The 21,222-nt window shown below is 49.8% G+C and overlaps 8 protein-coding genes across 8 annotated transcripts; 5 read left to right on the forward strand and 3 right to left on the reverse strand.

Moving 5' to 3' along the window:
• Window positions 1-1,366: 1,366 nt before the first annotated feature.
• Window positions 1,367-3,256, forward strand: LTR84_000952 (uncharacterized protein; the record flags this gene model as incomplete). The annotated part of the gene is made up of 1 exon (XM_064844580.1): window positions 1,367-3,256. The coding sequence occupies one exon, from the start codon at window positions 1,367-1,369 to the stop codon at window positions 3,254-3,256; it is 1,890 nt and encodes a 629-aa protein (XP_064712440.1).
• A 416-nt stretch (window positions 3,257-3,672) lies between these two features.
• On the reverse strand, window positions 3,673-6,538 carry LTR84_000953 (uncharacterized protein; the record flags this gene model as incomplete). The annotated part of the gene is made up of 2 exons (XM_064844581.1): window positions 3,673-6,396; window positions 6,449-6,538. 2 exons carry the CDS (start codon window positions 6,536-6,538, stop codon window positions 3,673-3,675), a joined length of 2,814 nt encoding a protein of 937 aa, XP_064712441.1.
• A 984-nt stretch (window positions 6,539-7,522) lies between these two features.
• On the reverse strand, window positions 7,523-8,068 carry LTR84_000954 (uncharacterized protein; the record flags this gene model as incomplete). The annotated part of the gene is made up of 1 exon (XM_064844582.1): window positions 7,523-8,068. One exon carries the CDS (start codon window positions 8,066-8,068, stop codon window positions 7,523-7,525), a length of 546 nt encoding a protein of 181 aa, XP_064712442.1.
• A 712-nt stretch (window positions 8,069-8,780) lies between these two features.
• LTR84_000955 (uncharacterized protein) lies at window positions 8,781-10,703 on the forward strand (the record flags this gene model as incomplete). Its single annotated transcript, XM_064844583.1, has 1 exon — window positions 8,781-10,703. One exon carries the CDS (start codon window positions 8,781-8,783, stop codon window positions 10,701-10,703), a length of 1,923 nt encoding a protein of 640 aa, XP_064712443.1.
• An 800-nt stretch (window positions 10,704-11,503) lies between these two features.
• Window positions 11,504-13,252, forward strand: LTR84_000956 (uncharacterized protein; the record flags this gene model as incomplete). The annotated part of the gene is made up of 1 exon (XM_064844584.1): window positions 11,504-13,252. The coding sequence occupies one exon, from the start codon at window positions 11,504-11,506 to the stop codon at window positions 13,250-13,252; it is 1,749 nt and encodes a 582-aa protein (XP_064712444.1).
• Window positions 13,253-14,194: 942 nt separating this feature from the next.
• On the forward strand, window positions 14,195-15,454 carry FBA1 (Fructose-bisphosphate aldolase 1; the record flags this gene model as incomplete). The annotated part of the gene is made up of 4 exons (XM_064844585.1): window positions 14,195-14,302; window positions 14,356-14,466; window positions 14,536-14,838; window positions 14,894-15,454. The coding sequence occupies 4 exons, from the start codon at window positions 14,195-14,197 to the stop codon at window positions 15,452-15,454; spliced, it is 1,083 nt and encodes a 360-aa protein (XP_064712445.1).
• A 633-nt stretch (window positions 15,455-16,087) lies between these two features.
• On the forward strand, window positions 16,088-17,457 carry LTR84_000958 (uncharacterized protein; the record flags this gene model as incomplete). Its single annotated transcript, XM_064844586.1, has 2 exons — window positions 16,088-16,156; window positions 16,210-17,457. The coding sequence occupies 2 exons, from the start codon at window positions 16,088-16,090 to the stop codon at window positions 17,455-17,457; spliced, it is 1,317 nt and encodes a 438-aa protein (XP_064712446.1).
• Window positions 17,458-17,950: 493 nt separating this feature from the next.
• On the reverse strand, window positions 17,951-20,277 carry LTR84_000959 (uncharacterized protein; the record flags this gene model as incomplete). Its single annotated transcript, XM_064844587.1, has 8 exons — window positions 17,951-18,183; window positions 18,267-18,540; window positions 18,632-18,783; window positions 18,873-19,003; window positions 19,086-19,356; window positions 19,497-19,605; window positions 19,742-19,961; window positions 20,036-20,277. The coding sequence occupies 8 exons, from the start codon at window positions 20,275-20,277 to the stop codon at window positions 17,951-17,953; spliced, it is 1,632 nt and encodes a 543-aa protein (XP_064712447.1).
• Window positions 20,278-21,222: the final 945 nt, after the last annotated feature.

Genomic DNA, 21,222 nt, shown 5'->3' on the forward strand with positions numbered 1-21,222 from the left:
TTCTCGTGAAGTTTAACTGTGCTCTGGTGATAAGACCAACTGAGATTGCCGCGGGAATTCCATATATAGATCAGGCTCCCAATCACAACACTGTCATATGCGAATGGTCTGTCAATCGGCCCATTGAGGCCGACGGCTGGCGTGGTAGGATTAGATGGTTATCCTTGCGAGCCAGAAATGCTCATGCAATATTAAATGCGCCAGTGTATTCGTTAAGGTCTCTAGTGACTCCATGCTGACGAGCAGAAAGCTTGAGTTCCCTGGTAATGACATGCCAGAGCGGAGATATCACAAACGAGCAAGGACAGAACAGTACCCACAAGAGAGAATAACGTCCATTCACACACCAAGTAGTTGATCCCCAAGTCCAAGGCTGTACTACATAAGTATTGATACGTAAGAGTCAGCTCGGTAAGACCACGTTGTTTGGTGTCAGCCGCACTCCGCGGACAGTGCGGCCGTGATGTGGCGAGTCAGCCGTAAGGCGCGCTCTAGGTTCCACCTCTTTGGATCGCCGCCAGTTGACTAAAGCAACCGAACCTGGATCATATTCGAAGTCAGATATGTACAAGCGCAGTCTGGGAAGGATATGCTCGGACCTAGGTGGTGCCTGGCCGGCTAAAATGCCTGAGCGTCCGGCCTCATGGACAAATGCAACCTGCTTATCCGTACAGATTGCTTGAAGTCGTAGCCGCTCACGGATGATATACCAAAGGATGTCTCAGTGATGGGGTACGCACATGCACAACCACATAGACTTCAATAGGCATTTTATCGTCTGTTGTCTGCCATCTTTCGCAGTGCTGAATGGACTGCACAACTCGCAGCGTCATTGTGTCTTTCATCTGCTGCTGGACAACGCAATGATTACTAGACTTACTGGATCTGTACATGGTGTAATGGAGACACTCCTGGAGATCTCAATTGCGTCCATTCTTTGCAGGCTTCCACTGTTGGCCCTGCTTCAAAGGAAAATCGCGTTTCCCTTCACAAAAACGCAGGTGTGCTTGTAAACAGATGGTTATGGCAAGGCTGGCTACTCACGATGTTTGGCGCACATGACCATTTATGCTCGGCGTTTCTCATGGCACAGGTGCCAACAGGAGAGCTTTCGCGGTTTGAGAACTGACAATGCCTCAATACAGACAATCGCGTGAAGAAGTCTACATCGAACGAATTTCCCTGCTTGCAAACCACCAATTCTGCTCTTTCCAAGTATAAATTCCAGCTTCATTGCCTCCAAAGTGTGTAGATCCCCCTCGATCAAGGTCAATACAGTGATATTCCACCAACGAGACCATCTTACAGCTAACACACCTCTCCTAGATTTTTACCGATGCAACTTTCCACCCCCACCCCCTGAACCATGTCGATTCGCAAGAATAAGACTGGCATGAAGGATATGACCACAGAAGAGTTTAGCTGGGTTGAGAGCCTCTTTAGAGTCGTACCTCCCGCTTTCCTATTGATCGCCGTCATCCTCGTGGTGTTTTCCATACGTGCAAGCGTTCGAAAGATGCTTGAGCTCTGTGGAAAAGGCCTTGAAGATGGACGTTTATTAAGCCCTGACGAGGACCACAACGGCCAAGCTCTCCAGCCATTGTCAAATGCAGACTTCGAGGAACAGCTGAGCATTGCGTCCAGTTCAGATAACTACGTGGCTCGACAGGAGAGAGTTCGGCAATGGCAGCAATCATTCCCACTGCGTTCTCGTTCTCGTCTAACCTCTGAACTACAGGACAAGCGCTATCATCCATTCAAGCGACGACGAAGCACATCCAAAGGAAGAATGAAGCGTGAACAGCACATCTCTCTCCCGGCCTTGCCACCTCAACCGCTGAAGCCACAGCGCCAAGATACAGAAAACTCGCCTATTCGAAGGGCCTCCAAAGGGATTAAAGCACCATTTGTGATAAAGCAAGCAAGGAAGAGAAGTGTAGAGAAGTCTGAACAGTTCCAAGCAACAAATATAGCACGGAATGGCAACGAAGAGGAACCGTTAGACTCCTGGCGAGAAATCATCGTCATGGACGACTGGAAAGACTTCCAAGGTCCTGAGCTCCCCGACAAAGAGTCTGAGAATGAAGAATTAAGCCTTAATCGGCGCCCTAGGATTGATCTCATGAAATCTCTAGATGTCAGCGGTGTGGACCAATCAGAAGATACTAGTAGTCCACCTAGACTTCGTGGCCCCATTCCCAAGGCTTATGGTAGAGATAACGGAGAAGACGACTTCTATTATAGTGACGTAGAACAAGCTATCAACGTTGTTCGACTTCGTGGCGGTGGTAGAGACGACTATACTGCCTACGAGGATGACGAAGAAGAAGACGAAAGCGATGATGAAGGCCTAGCTACTCCTTTCGACCCATACGCCAATGACGAGGCTCTCAAACTATCGAGATATCCAGCACGTCGACCTACAGATCTACGTACAGCATCCACTGTCTCTAATCAAGAAGATGCATTACAGGAGAGAATTAGAGCCGTCTTCAGAGGTCGTTCATCCCTCGATATCAATCGAAACGAAAGCATTGAAGACGCAGATCCTTCTATTAGCATTTCACGCCCTGAACCAGTCCCAACAGCACCAGGCCCCTCGAGAAATACCCAAACCAGCAGTACGCCACGAAGAAAGGTCTACTCAGTCGAAATAGCCGAAGAATACGACGACATCGTGGCCGATCTCGACGCAATGTACTCGCACCTGGCGCTATGCCGGCGGAAATTCAACCAGGTGCTACGACAGGCGAATAAGACGGATAAACCAATGCTCAGACACATCATACTGAGCAACAACGAGCTGCAAACGCGCGAAACAGAGCTCGCGACGCTGCGGGAATACGTGGTCAACAGGGGTGCCAGCCTCGCGGCCCCGAACGCTGAACTATTCGCCGCGGTGGAGGGGTATATCGAGCGAGAGGACCGCCGACTTCGACTCCGGGATATCGCCTGCGACAGCGAGGAGGGCGGGCATCCGCCGTACTCAGCGCCTCGATGGGCGAAACCGTGGGGCTGGACGCCGCCGGCTAGGTCGGTCAGGGGTACATGGCGGCGTACGCCTGTGCAAAGTGTCGAGGATGGTCATGAAGGTAGCCGACGTGGGCCATCGAGCGTCTCGAGAGCGGTTGGGACTTCCCACCGAGTTACGCATCTATATGGTGCTGGAGATCGCCTGGGGTATCGTCGTCCACGAGAGCACGCAAGGCCGTCCATTCCAATGCAGGAGCTCGATGGGACGCAGGTGTCCAAGTAGGTGATGAGGCTCAAGCTGGTGACATGGTTGCCGCTATCGACAATCATGGAAGATTGCTGAAGGAGACTATATGATTCTAACGATGGAGTTCTTTCAAAGGGTGGGCATCTAACCTTAATCTTAGCCGATGTGGTTGGAGAGCTTACTGTTTATCTTACAAGGAATTACGATACTCGTGATGTAGGACGCGGGTGGTAGTCGATATCGATGGGAATAAGATGGTAAGGATTTAGATCTTGTGAGCATGGAACCATGTAGACGCCTTAGTAAGTAACTGCGAAATAAGGGTAGAGAACGCCCTATTCAATTGTGCATTCTATCTCTGTCATAGCATCATTAAATACGTTTCTTTGTACAAACTAGGAAGACACCACCTTCAACAATTTGTCTTGGTCAGGGGAGGCGCCCGGAAGATATCATTTCCGTCCCCTGAAGTAATCATACCCCGAGTTCAACTCATCTCCAGGGGTATTTGTCCCACTGGTATCTCTGTATGCATTCGGCATAAATTCACCATTTGTAGGCCTGATATCGCCAACACCAGCCAAAAGGTTTGCTCGGTCATCGTAGGGATCAGATGTTGGCGGCTGAGATCTCAAAAATTGTGGAGGAACATGGGAATGATTATAATCTTTGCGGGCAATTGCCCGAGGGTGTTGAGGGGCAGGACTGGTATCTCTGGACGACCCAGGGGTACTGCCTGACAAAAGTCCATCCTTAGCACCGCCCGCCATGAAAGACACAGGAGTTGTGCTTCGAGAGTCAGTAAACATGTCGCCACCTTCCTCCTTAAAGTCGGATCTGTTCTTGTAGTAGGAAAAGTCCTGTTGTGCTTCAGGTACAACTTCAAATGGCAAGTCTTGGTCAGGTGCACCCGATTGTGACATGGGTTGCATGGCGATGTCAGAGACTGCCATCGACTGACCACCTTCCGAATTCAATCGCCCTCTGTAAATCTCTGCGAGAATGTTTTTGGCCCTCGCGTGAACCATTGGCGTGATGAGTGGTTTGTAGAGTGCTGGATGACCAAATTTGGATGAGATCTTCTCGACACGATGAGCCTTGCCATCTGTAGGTAATCTTTCCATGTCATGCATACCCTGACGGACATAATACTTCAGGTCCAAGTCGAACGTCTTCATGCAATACCACTTGAACAAGACCATAATGATGAAGAGAGGTGCAATGGCAATAACCATACTCCACTCACCACGTGCTTTAACGACGACCCCGATAACGAAATTTGACAACATGACCGCAAATATGATCCGGTTGAAGATAGTGACCCAAAACTGACCGCCCGATTCGGTCTTTGTAACAAATACATACATCAGAAGGTACTTTTTCATGAATGCGTCGATGACGAAATACAATGCTGTTACAACCAAGATGATGGGTTGCAGAGTTGAGTAACAGAGTGCCACGGTAGTGTAAAATAGAAAATAGTTGTAATAACTGGCGTATTCGAAGGACGGTGGTGCTGTCCATTCGATGTTTTGTCGAGGGGTAGGCGCCATGAACGTTCTTGCGAACCAGACATAAGCCAGCTGCCATAATTGTGCAAGGTCAATGGCCGCGCCCAAGTTACGCTGAAGAAGCCAAGTCACCCAGAACGGTGAAACTTGACACAATGTGGTTGTAACGATAAGGAAGAAATTTCCCTTGCGTAGAGCTGTCCATGTATCATCCCCGTGGTCGTTGAAGTCAATAACGATGGTAACATATTGCCAGACCGCCGAGAAGATGGAGAAAACAATCAGATTATTGAGAGTGAAAAAGCTGTAAAGATTTCGAAGAACGTGGCGTTCGCGATCGGTTTTCGTAACATCGCCAGCACGAATCTGGAGACGTCGAAAAACACTAGGAAGGACCAGATAGACCAAGGATGTAAGGGCTGGAGCTGCGATACCCTGCACAACGGCCCACCAGGTTTTGTGAGCCTTCAATTGGGTGTCGAAATCTTTCCACACTAGACCGAGATTTGAAAGATTGGATAGAAAAACGGCAATGCCGGCGTTAATGGGTGTCCACAAGATGGTCAACACAGTGATCCAGACCGCATTCATGAACCGCTTGCGTTTGCGCGAAGACCGAGATAGCTTGAGGTTGTCCCAAATGAGATCATTGGGTCGTGGAGCCAAGCGAATCTTGGTATGACCTGGACGTTTGCTTCGACAGGCGAAAGCCACTTTGTGAGCATCCGCAACACTGTCCCAACTTGCGAATCCATAAGGCATAGGGTCCCGATTATCGATCCGCTCTCTGATGTCACTGATCTCATTTTCGAGACGCCGGATGCGGTCAGTCAAAAGATCAATCGCGTCAACCTTGCCGCCTGTTGTCTGACCCTTGTATTTTCCAGAAGGCTTCATCAGCGGTCGATTTGGTGGCAAGCGATCCGGATTTTTCATGTACTTGGCTAAAATGGACTCGAGTTCTCGAACAGCCTCTTCGTGTTCTTCAATTAACTCGGGCAGAACCTTGACATTTCGGCCAATTGTGGTCTTTGCGGCAGTACCTGTGGAGGTTGTCTCGTTGAGGATCCTGGCGAGACCCTCATTGGTCCGATCCTTGGGCGATATGTCTCGAATAAGGAGTGTTCGAGCGTGCAGACTTTTTTGATAGTCGGGACTTTCGAGATAGGCTCTTCTCAAGCGGTGAACACGCCGGTAGTTGTGCCATAAAAAGTAGATGACGACCAGATCAATCAACCATGCCACGACCACTTGGGCCCATAATCCTCTACCCCAGATGTATAAAGGCGTCATGATTGAGAAGGCGCTCAACCCCTCGGTGATGGATTTGTTGGACATGGTGATGTTGACTGGAATCATGACGCAAATTCCAAGTAAACCCAAGATCAAGAATATGTTCCTCAGCATTCGGGTGAAGCGCAGGAAGAGGACGGCATCCAGACCGATTTTGTCCATTAAGAATTCATCGTTGGCTTTACTGACAGGTTTAATCCAGCTGAATAGTCCCTTGCCCAGAGGAGGGGGAGCATGTTCTTTATCCGAGTTTTTCAGTCTTGGGGCATATACGAGAGCATGTCGGGGGCGGATGAAGCAAAAGAGGAGAGCCAGACCGGCACTGACGCCCAGTGAGGTCGCAAGAGAGGCCCAAAAGGCATTGGTTTGTAGCTAGAACGTGAGTTAGCGATATGTCTCTCGTGGGATGGCAGTCAATTCGTACCGATGCCTGGAAAGGATTGGACATCAATTTCAAGACCTGCTCGCTGGGAGACAGGCCATCATCCTGTCGAGAGTGAATGGTAGCAGACATGGTGGCCGGGTTCGATGGTTCGAATCGAGTGGTGATTAGCAGCGAATGTTCATAATCTCAATGGGATCCAGCCCAGTATGTTGATTGTAAGACGGTGGGGAGAAAGAGATATGCGGGTTGAATATGCCTGGTAGGGGGTGAGTTCAACACGGATATACAGCGAGTGACGTGGGCGTGTTGTTTGAAAGAGATGAACTCAATAAGGAAACGATGATGTATCTTATTTACAAGGGGGAAAAGGTGAGAAGAATGGGAATGAAATGAAGTTGTGGAAAGAAGGAGCAAAAGGAAGAAAGTGGTTTGTTTCAAAATCAAACTGGGACGCGCGTGAGAGACCTCCAGGGCTATCTTTTACAGTTTCTGCGGTGTTTGAATTCTTTTGATATTTGGCTCAACAGAGCAACAATTGCCCTGAGCCTTGACCAACCGCAGCTGCAGCAATCGGATCCAACCTGCAGGGACCAAATATTCGCGGGTGGGTGGATGTCTCTGCAACAATGGGCCGAGGGGGGCACCTTCGGCAGCCTAAAGCAAGCCACAATGGGCCACCCGAAGCCTGTCGATGCCCATTGGAGTGGCAGCTGCATGGCCCATGGGTGCCTTATGGTGCCTATTCTACCGAGCAGAGACTGTCTCTTGGGCTCTAACCCGCCCAGGGAAAAACCGTTGCACTTCCCGCATTCAAGCGTTTTTTCGCCTCTTTTCCCGCACATTCTTTCGACTCGCTTTATGGCAATCTGATTCGACAGGTGTCATTCTCGCTCCATCCCGCCCATCTTGCCTCACTCAGAACCACACTGGATCCAGTTGTGATCGATCGAAATCGCTCGTTTCTCACTTTCTGGTTGTGCCACAAACCTCAACCGATTCACATGTCGTGCATCTTACTAGTTGTGAACCGCAACATCTGTCCAAGACCATCGGCTCTTCCTTCCTCCAAGTCGGACTAGGAGGGGCTTTTATGAGGTCATACTCAGTTACTTGTTAGACGGTGGTGTTCACACGACGTATAGCATCACGGTCCTCCTCGCTGAGTCCCGCCTGCTCCAAAATCATGCAGACAATGTCGTTCTTGGCTTCGCAATATTCGTCGACATTTCTCCATTCCCGTCGAGATAGCTCCATTTTGAATCGCCCGTATTGATCCCTCAAACTGGCATTCCTCCGGCAGACATCACGCACACCAAGATGATTTCTGACCGACTGACAATCCTGGACTGTGACATACAGGTTTCGGGCCGGAATGCCATCTGCTTTGCGGCAGACATGTCGATCTGGTATTCCCAATTCCCCGGCATATATATATCCTCCTTTGGCGGTCAGAGCGTGGATGACACCATTGACGTCGTCTCGCTCGCTGATTACTACAAGATCGATAACTGGCTTAGCAGCTAATCCGGGCACTGACGTTGATCCGATATGTTCGATTGAGATATATCGTACTCCTAGGAGGGCTTGCTCGATTTCTCGCTTGATTTCCTGGAATTGAATAGGCCATTCCGGGTTGTACTCTTCAACTACAACAAGCATATTCAGTGAGTGAGACGGTAATACTGAAGACAGTTGCAATGCGTGACTCGTGTTTATGTCCCAAGCCAAGGTCAGGAGTCATGTTTTTATCCAAACCTGAAACGTTTTCATCACGTGTTTCCATTTCGAGTCGACCTGCCAATTAGAATGACAAACACTTCGGTCGCTTGGAGAGTTTCACCTCGGCTCGCATCCGACTGATGCTCCCAGCTGATTTTCATCTACCCACTGATATATATTTATATATATTTAATTGCAAACACAATGCCACTCGCCCGCAGACGATCCTCCTTGAGCATCACTGACACAGGAGATCAAGAAGATGAAGGGTCTCCAGTTGCCAAACGTCCCCGTGTGGCCGCTGCTTGTGATCAATGCAGGCTTCGGAAGGCCAAGTGTGATGCAGTCAAACCAGGTATTCCTTTTGCTATTTCTGTCTAACCCAATCCCTGCTTCCGGGTTTGATTCTCTCGTTGCGCCTGAAATATTATAAGATAGTTCACGTTGGTCGAACATATATCTGATGCAGACTCTCATTGCAGTATGCGGGCCATGCCTGAGGAGGAATGATCCGGCCTCAATATGCGAATGGGGTGAACGTAGAGGACGAGGTGCGACCAAGACCAAGACGGAGGAAATGATTAGGCTCTCGCAGAGAATTGACGAGCTGGAACGTGAAAATCGTTCTCTTGTGTCATCCTCCAAGGAAGGAATGTCTCAGACTCAGCGTCCTGTTCTACTTAACCGTGAACCCTCCGTTGAGGTCGACGAGCAGTACATCGAAAGCAACGCGATGATGGGGTTTGATGAACATGGCGACGATGGTACTCCAGAACAATTTCGTCAATCCAACGCTCCGAGCTTTATGCACCTCATAAGAGGTCTTATTGATCAAGACAAATCTGCCCGCCACTCTAACGGATCTCAACACTCTTCGAACTCACCGCTGAGAAGACCTCGCCCCCAACAAGTCCCCGGTCGAAGGCGTCGACTACCTGACTATGCTCTTCCCTCACGCCCCCAGGCGGACCATCTGATGTTCGTCTACCGCCAGCTGGCCGCAACTCTTTATCCTTTTGTCGATTTAGAACAGGTTCAAACACTGTATCGGCGACTATGGACAGGAGAAGATCTTGGGGATGATGGCCTCACTTTTCTCTGCATGATCAATGTTATATTCGGCATAGCATGTAATCTTGATTCTTCGACAGCGCCAAACGAAAGGGTGTCGACCGCGAAAGTATTCTACAATCGTGCCCAAGATCTTCTGCAATTCGATATTGTCGAACAACGTTCAATCCTCTCTGTGCAGTGCTTTCTATTGTTAGGACAGTATTTACAAAGCACAAACAACCCTCAACAGTGTTGGATTTATGTAGGATTCGCCATTCGGGTTGCTCAGAGCTTAAGGCTCGATATCCCTTCGACAAGTTCAAAAGAGCCCCCTCTTCAAAGAGAAGTACTGCGCAGGCTCTGGTATGGCTGTGTTCTCTTGGACCAGACTTTGTCCATGACATTTGGAAGGTCTGCAATGATCACACCCCAGGCTTCGATCACAATTCCTCTCCCATTGCCACACCCTGACGGAATACAATGTCAATGCCATATGACTCATCTTCCCAGTTCTTCCACGGCAGACTTTCATTTCTTTATCGAAACTCTGAGGTTATATCGCCTCATGAACGAGACACTTATCACCCTCTACACTTCGGATATTACTGAGGGTGACGGTGAAAACCTGAATGTTGTCTATTTCGGTTCGCTTGGGGCCCAGGCAGTTGGCAGCCTCCTAGAACTCGACCACAAATTGTCTTGCTGGTGCCAAAGTTTACCGATTTATTTACGCCTCCGGCCAAATGATACTCAAGCGGATCCTAGTGAGCGTCATCGTATTGTTCTTCACATCAGGTACACCCATGTCAAGATCCTCCTTTTCAGACCAATCTTGGCGAGATATTGCTCCGCGAAAGCGCTTCGGACGGCAGATCCCACGTCCATAACAGACTCTTTACCTGACAAGATTGCGCTTCAATTTTCCGTGGCTTGTATTAGGGCGGCACTCAATGCGATCAATTGCTTTGATCAAACACTATCGGGGAAAGACATAGGCAACGTTGACGATCTTCTTCCAGCCTGGTGGTACAGTATCTACTATGTCTACACAGCCGCAACAGTGTTGGTTGCAGCTAGACTGAGCCCTTCCATTCTAGCAGAAATCACTGAACAAGCTGTCTCGGACGCGTGGGATAAAGCGATTAATATTTTGAGCCGGTATCAGGCATTTACCAATCTGGCGAGACGCTGTGCAACAGCACTAAGCTTGCTCTCGAACCAGGTTTTGCAGCAGGAAAAAAAGTCGGATTCCAGGCAAACTCTGGGCATAGATGGTCTTCTGCCGTATACATTGGCAGGTCAAAGGCCACAACCCGTTTTCCAGACGGGCACCGAATCTCAAGTGGCAATCCATACTGATGCTTGGGCACCCATTGGGATGGAATTTATGACGAGATCTGGTTCCCTAGAGTCTGATCTTGACGTCGAGAATCTAGTTCGTCATATGAACACGTCCGGCATCCAGTTTGATATCTTTGGAGATATGTCATGGTTGACGGATATGCCTTCGCAGCTTTATTAGGGACGAGAAAGTCGGAAAATCGTACATCGTACATCGAGATTCCGACCCTCACCCGTCAGTAACCCACAGGCCCTTGACATTATTTACCATAATTACGCTTCCTCATCCCAGGATGTTGACGAAACATTGATTAGAAGTCGAAGGGCATTGATGCGTAGCTCCACCAGGGACGACATCCATGTCGAACTTCGCAAGTGTTTCTAGCTAAGGTGGTAGGGTGTCTTTTGATGCTGGGTCTAAGCACTGTCGAAATGTGCTCCGTAGCCTCTCGAGGAGTGCATTATCCGGATCCATGTCAGCGAAAGCCCAAGGACACCTCCACTCAATCAATACCGGGCTTATGGCTGAGACCTTCTGGGCACCAACTAAGCCCTTGGCAAGTAGATCGACCACTAAAGACCAACCCCCAAAAAGCCACCAGCACAAGCGAGCGGATGCAATAATCGGCCGCTCCAGGCACCTACCAAATGTCCGAGGCCACCACTGCTCTGGGTCCAGGCATCCCTATCACTCAGGGTTGCAATGATTTCAGTTTTCAGTAATTGTGCTCCGTTCTCCGTACCCAAATCACCACCACCCAGCTGGGCCGAGCAGAAACCTTTTACCCCAGATTTCCTCGACATTCTTCATTTCAACTTGCCTCAATTACTTTGACCCAAGCGATATTCTACATCCCGACAGCTACTCACAGGCCTGTACCCGGCGACATATCACTCCAGCCACCATATACGAAGATGTCGTGATCCCTGTGTCGAACCCGAATAACCCGAGGATGATCGCAAATCATCAGCAGCAGACGGATGCCTGACAAGCCAACCACCGTCGCCGCCTATGCGGCTGGCGCATCTTTGGCAGCCATCGCCGCCTTCTATGTCTTCGGTCCTACCTTTTTCATCGATGGCGAAAATTCCTACAATACCAACGATGGACGGAAACGCACCATCATCGGACTATCGAACCCGGCCAATGATTGCTTCATCAACTCGGTTCTCCAAGCCCTGGCAGGTCTGGGTGACCTGAGGTTATACCTAATAAAAGAGCTGCATCGGAGGCAACTTGAGGGACTGGAGATCTACGAAGCCGCCCCGACGGTGTTACGAAAGGGCGAAAGACCTGAAAAAATAGTCAATTTACAAAAGGGCCCGGTGACTAAAGCATTGAAAGACATGCTCGATGCGCTAAACGAGCGGCCCATATACAAGAAGACGATCAGTGCAAGACCCATGATAGAAGCGCTAGAACGGGCATTTCAGACACGGATAAGCCGGAACCAACAGGATGCTCAAGAGTTCTTGCAGATAGTCCTCGAACGTCTTTGTGACGAATACCATGCAGCTGAACGAGCTCGGCAGAGAGCAGACCAGAAGCTGGTTGAGAATGGACAGCCAAAGGAGCCGGGACAGAATCCCACCAAAGAAACCTCGATCTCAACCAGGGCGACTGTCGGAACCAATGGGGGATTTCCATTCGAAGGACGGATAGAGTCACAAATAACGTGCTTACGTTGTGGCTACAAGACCAAGCCCAGTGCGACAACTTTTGTCTCATTGACTTTGAACGTCCCGCAGAAGAGCTCAACGTCGCTGGATAGCTGTTTTGACATCCTGTTGAAAAGTGAAGAGATCGACGATTTCAAGTGCGACAAATGCCGGCTAAACCATGCAGTGGAATGGAAGAATAGCAAATTAAAATCTGCAAGCTCCGAGGGTGACCGAGAGGCACTGCAAAGGGACATCGACCTGATCGAAGAAGCACTCCGCGAGGATCCAGAAAAGGTGCTAGAGGGGGTCGCCCTGCCAGATTCCAAACAGGCGCCAAAGTCGAAAATCCGAAAGTCCACCCGAATCACTGTTTTTCCCAAAGTGATTGCTATTCACCTGTCAAGATCAATGTATGACCCTGGAAGCTACTCGACCAAGAACCTAGCCAAAGTTTCATATACCCAGAGACTTCGATTGGGAGGCCTTTTGAACGAACACTGGTACAAACTCCTCGGGGTTGTATGCCACAAAGGAAGTCATAACAGTGGTCATTACGAGTCATTTCGACGCAATCACCTATACCCGCCATTTGCAACACCCGATGCTTTCGCAGCGTATGCCCTCGCGAGTCGGAATGGCAGCACAGCACCATCAGCCTTACCGAGTCCCAATGTGGAAGCGATGCAAGCTAACGGGGTCAGTCATGGCCCTTCTGACGGAAGTAGCGTCTCTGTTTCGACTGCTTCGTTGTCCACAGGCAATAGCAGACCTGAGTCGCAGGGAGTACCTACTTCTACAGCGACACCTATAACCGAGACGGCAGAGACGGAGCCAGTGATGCCACCCGTTCAGCGATCAGAAACGCAGACATCTAAACCTCAGATCAGGACCCATGAATCCGCAGTTGGGAGTAAGTTTCGCCGACGCAAGAAATCCAATGATCGATGGTGGCGCATCTCGGATGAGAAGATCAAAGAGACGCGCACTGCGGATGTTCTTTCGATGCAGCGAGAAGTATATCTACTTTTCTATGAGCTGGAGCGACCAGGCGATGATGCTGTCGCATAAATGCACTTGGAATGTCAACCGAATTTTCTGTTGGGCTTGAGCATTTTCTTTTTTGAATGCCATGTGCCACCCCCACTCGAAACTATACCTCGAGGTTTGAAGCTGTAGATAAGGTCGATCCCATGTGCTCTTGATAAAGGTATCGAATTTAGACATGCGAGAAATCATCTGCACATATATATCTCACACTAGATGGTTGGTGGATTTACTACTGGGAATAAACAAAGTACAAACGTGACCTTGCATCGCTGTCAATGTGTCCCACGCTTCCGTCCCTTCCATGGCAACCCACAACCCACTACCCACAATTCTTCTGGCGCGAGGAGACTTGAGGCTGGAGAATTTGCGTTCGGTCCAGATTGACCGAGATGAGACTCCGCGAAATCCCGCCAGTTCCTAGTATTGGAGCATCTTCTCCATAGAAAAGAACGGGCAATGAGGGATAAATCGGAGCAGCGGGGGCTTCTTGTTATGGGGAGAGGCCTTGTTAGTTACCGAGTTGGTAGCCATTGGGTGAGGGGCAAAGGGAGCAGTTATCGGAAGCAGAGAGCATTTGCACACTGGCAGAAAAAAAGAACGCCAAGAAGAAAAGGTCTCGGTGGATCCTTCCTTTGTTTTCGAATGATGTCGTAGGGCAGTTGCTGCAGGTGGTGGAGGCTCCCTGTGTCTGTGTCAGTGCCCCTCATTCTCAGATTCACGAGTATCCCATTCCCGACCAGCTACCAAGACGAGGACGAATAGTATCCCAACACAGTCCTAAAACATCCTGGGTCTTTTCCGATTGAATTCGTTCTCGTTCTCATTCTCTTCATTTTATTTTCTTCCTTCATCGTACTCCTGCCTGTGAGCTTCATTGACCTTCACTTGGATCTCACATCTGATCTTGATACTTGCAGCCCCAACAGTTCCAACAGACAATACCCCACTCAACAATCCTCAATCATGGGTGTCCAGGACGTCCTCTCCAGAAAGACCGGTGTCATCGTCGGCGATGATGTCCTAGCTCTGTTCAAACATGCTCAGGACAACAACTATGCCATCCCCGCCATTGTAAGCACGTGCCCCAGCCATTCCCGACCCTGCTAACCACCATTTCTCTCCAGAATGTGACCTCTTCCTCGACCGTGGTTGCTTCTCTCGAAGCCGCCCGAGATGCCAAATCTCCCATCATCCTCCAAGCTTCTCAGGGAGGAGCTGCATATTTCGCGGGCAAGGTTTGTAGCCCCTCTGTGGCTTGGAAGAGGCGAAACTTCAATCAACAAGTCCTAACACACACTGCTTAGGGCGTCAAAAATGGCAACCAAGAAGCTTCCATTGCGGGTGCCATCGCGGCTGCTGAATATATCCGAGCTGTTGCCCCTGCCTACGGCATCCCAGTCGTCCTGCACACTGATCATTGCGCCAAGAAGCTTCTTCCATGGCTCGACGGCATGTTGGATGCGGATGAGAAATACTTCAAGCAGCACGGAGAGCCCCTCTTCTCATCTCACATGATCGATCTGTCTGAAGAAGATGTCGCCTGGAACATTGAGACAACTGCCAAGTACTTGAAGCGGGCAGCTCCCATGAAGCAATGGCTTGAGATGGTAAGGATATTAGCTTGTGACTCTGTGGGAAGATGTATGCTGACTTTGGGCATAGGAAATTGGTATTACTGGTGGTGAAGAGGATGGCGTGAACAACGAAGATGTTGACAACAACTCTCTCTACACTCAACCCGAGGATATTCACCAGATCTACACTACTCTCAAGAAGATCTCTCCTTACTTCTCAATTGCAGCGGGCTTTGGTAACGTCCACGGTGTGTACAAGCCTGGCAATGTTAAGCTCCACCCCGAATTGCTCGATAAACACCAGAAGTATGTCAAGGAAAAGGAGTCCACCGAGTCAGACAAGCCAGTGTTCCTTGTCTTCCACGGTGGCTCAGGCTCCACCAAGAAAGAATACACCGATGCGATCAGCTATGGTGTCGTCAAGGTCAATCTTGACACTGACCTGCAATATGCTTACTTGACCGGTATTCGCGACTATGTTTTGAACAAGAAGGACTACCTCATGAAGCAGGTGGGCAACCCTGATGGAGATGATAAGCCCAACAAGAAGTACTTCGATCCTCGCGTGTGGGTTCGTGAGGGTGAGAAGACCATGAGCGCTCGTGTGACGGAAGGTCTGAAGGATTTCAACACTGCTGGTCAGTTGTAGGGCAACGTTACTGAGGGTCAGAGGTGGAAAAGTTCAAGAGCCTCCTAGGCTTAGTACTTAGTACAGGAGCATGACCATGTGAACCCCAAACAATGGAGCTTCAAATGTGAGAAATGTTTCACCGTAATCAATTGTTCCGCCGTAGATATAGTAACGGCACGTGACATGGCTAGGACGAATATGGATGTGGTTCGATCTGGAACTGGAGGGAGCGGCCGAAGCGTTGATGTCACTTTTCCCGCATCTCCAATTCTCTTTCCCAACTCCTTCGTACCCCTCGTCATATCCCTGCATCACTTCGCCTCCACCGTCACACCTATCATCAACCCCTTGCAGCCATTCGCTACCACACACCTTTCAAGTCCGGACCTACAACATTTGATCATTGTTTGATCGATCCCTTGTCGCGTGGTCAAGTCGAAGAAATCAAGACTTCTGTCTCTCCATCGTTCTCTCCACTCGCTTAACATCCATCAAGACCCTCACGATCGGCGGTTTGTTCACTACTCTCTTACACCACACTTAGAATTATACTGCTTGGGACTAGTATTACCAATTTATTCTGCTATTGTCGCTATTACTCCTCAGACACGACCGTGGTGTCCCTGATATTCACTATCTTACAACTACATCATGCCGGCAGAAGCTGAAGGTGGCGCCGTCCCTGCTCAGAGCAAAGGATCATGGTCGTCATTTCTAAAGGTGCGCAGTCATTTCTCAACTACCAGAAGTTAGCCATTCACTAACAAACATAGTCGATTGCTTCCTTCAATGGTGACCTGGCCTCATTGACCGCCCCTGCGTTCATATTATCGACACAATCCTTGGTCGAATTCTCTGCTTACTGGACAGAAAATACATCCTTATGGATCGCAATCACTCAAGAGAAGGATCCCGCCAAACGTGCTCTCCTCGTCCTCAAGTGGCTTCTCAACACTTTGAAACAGCAGTATTGTTCTCGCTCTGAGAAACTGGGTTCCGAAAAGAAGCCTCTCAATCCCTTCTTGGGAGAGCTATTCATTGGTTCGTGGGATGATGAGTTTGGACAGACTACTCTTGTCTCAGAGCAAGTCAGCCATCATCCTCCTGTCACTGCTTATTGCATCACGAATCAGAAACATCGAATTCAACTTCAGGGCTATAATGGCCAGAAAGCGAGTTTCAGTCGCACTATCCACATCAAGCAGATTGGTCACTCGCTCTTGACCTTATATCCTCCTGGTAGTGATACACCCGAGTCATATTTGATCTGCCTACCTACACTGCACATAGAGAGTCTGATATACGGTGCGCCTTTTGTTGAGCTGGGCAAGTTCATTCATATTGTCTCCAGCTCAGGCTACATTTCCAAGATTGACTTCACCGGCAAGGGATGGGTGTCGGGTAAAAAGAATAGCTTTACCGCTACTCTGTGGAAAGATGGAGAGGGATCTGAGAAAAATCCTCTCTATTCTGCCGATGGACAGTGGTCTGATGCTTTCACGTTGAAAGAGGGCGAGGGCAAGCGTGCCAAGGAGATACAGACATTCAAACCGTCAGATATCAAATTGTCCAGACTCAGTGTCGCTTCTCTTGAAGAACAAGACGTTCTTGAAAGCAGGAAAGCATGGGCAAATGTTGCTCGAAGTATCGAAAAAGGTGACATGGATGCCACGTCACACTTCAAATCACGGATTGAAAACGCTCAGCGTGCTCTCCGCAAGCAGGAGCAAGATGAGAAACGTGAATGGCAAAGAGTTTTCTTCTCACAAGCCGATCCTAAGAGCCCTGCTGAGCAAGCATTCCAAGCCTTGGTGCAAAAGATCAGTGGATTTGGCCCGAATAGTTGGGAAGGTGTTGCTCCAGACAAGACAGGCGGGATATGGAGATATGACGAGAAGAAGGCGGCAGCTGCAAAGAAACCCTATCACAAGGATGGACTATTGGCATTGGGAGAGAACGCTGATGGTACAAGTGCACCCATTAGCAGAGTAACGACAAATCAGAGTGGTGTCCCCACCTGAGTTCTTTCAGTGGTTTCGTGGTCATTAATCCAGAGGCATGGTTTGAATTGAGAATAGCAACGGTAGAGCTCATTGCGGAACCTCAGAATAACCGATTCCTTTTCTGGTTTATCGGTCACTGCATGCGAAAAGAACACTTCCTGATTACGACCTTACCGGTTCTCTGTGGGATGCAGTACTTCATTCAAGCCGTTAAGAGACACGAATTGTATTATTAGACTTATCTAGCTAGTACTTTCAGAACACAGTATTTTTTCTTCAAGTTTTGATCAGTTCTGTACCTGAGTAGTATCTCTGGCAGGTACCATGCCTGGCTTCCAAGGTCCTGATGAATTGTAATTGGTGAACATCTACTTATCATCTGCAAATGGTTCGGTCGGGGTAATGCTCACAGATGGACTATTCTCTCAGACAGTTCCACCACCCAAAACCAACATACCTAGAGAAATAAGTACACTATCTAGGTAGTTAGGCCTCATCTCATCCGAGCTTCTCAGATCTCCCGGCCAACAAGCCCACACTCTCGCTCAATGAGCGCGACGTGCCTCTCACTCCGCGGCACGATTCGGATCTGGAACGGGGTATGGTCGTGCGCCAACGGGTCGATCTCCAAGACATTGATCTCGCGGCCCGGGATCTCTTCGAAGTCGAAGCAGTACAGCAGGCGCGCGAACGAGAGGAACATGTTGCGCACGGCCAGGTGTGAGCCGGGACAGATCCGGCGGCCTTGCATTCAATCACGTCAGTGACCCCAGAGGGCGGCATTCCTTTCGACATGAAGAGATTCAAAATGGGAGGGAACCACTCACCGACGCCGAACCCGAGATGGCCCTTCAGCGGATCATACAGGTCGTCGTCCAGGAAGCGCTCGGGGCGGAACGCGTCGTGCTGGTCCGGAAACTGCTTCCCGTCGTGGCTCAGCCCGTAGTGGTTGTAGCTGAAGACCGTGCCAGCCTCGAACGTGTACCCGCCGAAGCTGTCGTCGGCGCTCAGCGCGCGCGGCGTCCCCGATGCCGTCATGTTGGGCCGCCACCGCAGCGATTCTTTGATCGTCGCGTGCATGTAGGGCAGGGCGTGCCAGTCCTGCGAGTTTGTGGGGAGTGTCAATCATCCTGATCTGTTTTGCTCCCTCGAAAAGGATCGGGGATATTGGATGCAGAGGGAGGGGGCTCACGTCGAAGCTCGGCAGGTGTGCTGCCTCACCACACACGGCGTCGAGCTGGGCTTGTGCGGTTCGCACCCAACCCGGGTACTTGGCGGCCGCGGCCAGCATCACGTTGATCTGGTTGCGTGTCGTGTCGCTACCGGCTTCGATGATCGATCCCGCTGTACAGACAACAGACATACAGCGGTCAGTATTGGAATGGGGTAGGATATGACATGGGAGTGGGAGTGGGAGTGGAAGGTATACACACCGCAGAAATACTTCTGTGCCGCATTGAAGCCATGCTTGTCGGCCATGACGCTCATATCTCGCGCAAAGCATTTCGGGTCTTCGCCCTGCTTGATGCGCTGCTCGAGCTCCTCGAAGAACGACGCGTATACACTGTTGATGCAACAACCCCAAAATATTCAGCGATTCCATCCACCAAGAAGATATGGACACCCAGAGATTTCGTGAAGCTCACCCAATCGTCTTGCGAAATACCCGCTCGGCTTTCGGGCGATACCATTGCAGTGCCCGTGGGAGGAGTTTGACGAGGCCCGGAAATTGCTCGATCATGCTCGTCGATGGCGACGCTTGGGTTTCCATGAAGTCGTCGATCGTCGAGAATAGGAGTTGGACTTTCGGGTCGTCCATGCTTGTGCGGCGCCCGAAGACACTGTTTTTGTTGGGGCGCGATGGGTCTTTAGTTCTACTACCTCTCCTGATGGACGAGAAAATGGGGTCGGAGATGGCTAGGCTAGGTCAGGCTTGACTTACACTGAGAATATCACTGCTCACGTGCAATTTCCAGTGTCAGCATGCGTCGTTGATCAGATCGATGGCATGGTGGACTACCACCGTCAATCAAGGGGATCAGGAGGGTCGGACGAACCGGAATTTGCGAATCTCGCTCCATGCTTGTAGAACTCCTCGGGGCGCTGCAGATATTGCCAGAGCAATGTCCGGGACTCAACGTCTTGAAACGGTGCATATGTGTCTGACTGTCATCTCGGTACAATCAGCTCTGGTCCCATAAGAGATCATATATGTTCTAGAGAGCGACAGATATCCATTCCTTGCGAAAGGTTCTTTTCCCTTCACATCAAATCCAGGAGACGGCGTCACGTCAAGACTTACATTACTCGCCATCAAAAGCGAATGCATGATCTTGCGAAGATTGCGCCAGAGCGGCGTGTTCCCCATCATGACGATACGATTCCCTCCTGAGAGGATATCCTGCGTCACGGGGAACTCGGGCCGGTCGCTATATAGTTTTGCACGCCGGTCCAGCAGCTCCCGTGCAGTGCTGTAGCTGTTGACGAACACCCATTTGCGGGCGCCGAGTTGCAGCGTGAACCTGTTGATGTTAGTATTGTTCTGTGGCCGATGACGATGAGTGGGACGTGGGTGGATGCTTGGTAGGCGACGAACATGTCTCCATATTGCTTTCCCCATTCAAGCAGTTTCTCTCCAGGATATCTCGGTGGGAGTTGTAAGATATTGCCGAATACTGGGATGCCTTTCGGACCTGGCGGGTAGTGATATTTGGTCTTGGATTTGCGTAGCGCTCGGAAGAGAAGGAATGAGGCTATGGTAGTTGCGAGCGAGAGCAGGATCCAACTGTCTGGGATGTGAGTATCGAAACGGATTGTCATCATATCGGCGTCGTACATGAAGAATAGCTTCAAGGCATCAAGTGAAGGGTCAACACCATTTTGCCAACAAGCGAGGGGATATACACTTTCTTCGCTGGAGTGATATCTCTAACAGGCCTCGAACTCGACCCCATGGCCCCGAGGCCTTCTCGGATGCACAAGCTATAAGTCATGGTAGTTCCTTGGTCAATGCCGCAAAGATTGGAACAAGGATTGTGTGCGGCCTAAAAAGGGTCGTCCATGAAACCCCACATTCTTCGAGTGATAGGGGGCAAATGCGGGGAGGAGAGCCTCGCAAATGGTCGAAGGCGATTTAATGATGTTACCTTGAATCAACGATCAACGACCACTGTTGTTTTTCGCATTTGAGGGGCACGCATTGAGATTACGACCTGGAGTTGTCTGGAGTGGTTATGACTTTGGCCAGTGACGGGACCGCTGCTCGCAAATGGCCATCGCTTTAAGACCCGTGAGCCACTCACCCGTGACAGGATATTTCTTAGTTTAGTGCCACCCATAGGGAAATCACTTCCTATGGTAGAAGTACATCATTAAGTTGGTGAGATATACTACACCAACGTTGTGTACTGCCCTTGACGATTTGCCATATGGCTCGCTCAGTTCAATTGCGAATGCCATTCGGCAGGCGAAAACTTTCCGGAGGCTGATCAATTCATCAAGATCAACGCTACTTGTGAATGGGGGTGTCTTGCACATAACTCTGCCCTCAGGTTTTGGGAGTGATTTCAATCAGCAGTATAGACGCCCAGTCAAACTTGGGTATCAAAAACCCCTACCTAGTAGGAGAGTGCGGATGCGGGGGTGGGGAGGATGGTAAGAAAAATGACAAGGCTGAGGTACCCTTTTTGGGCGCTCCAAGGCTGTGTTGCGTCTTGTTGGACTTGTGAACCAAATAATATTTGCGTGGGTGTGTCTTATAAATTTTGAATGATGCTGAAGTCA

This window comes from Exophiala bonariae, assembly GCF_035927105.1.
Source record: "Exophiala bonariae strain CCFEE 5792 chromosome Unknown scaffold_1, whole genome shotgun sequence".
NCBI lineage: Eukaryota > Fungi > Ascomycota > Eurotiomycetes > Chaetothyriales > Herpotrichiellaceae > Exophiala > Exophiala bonariae.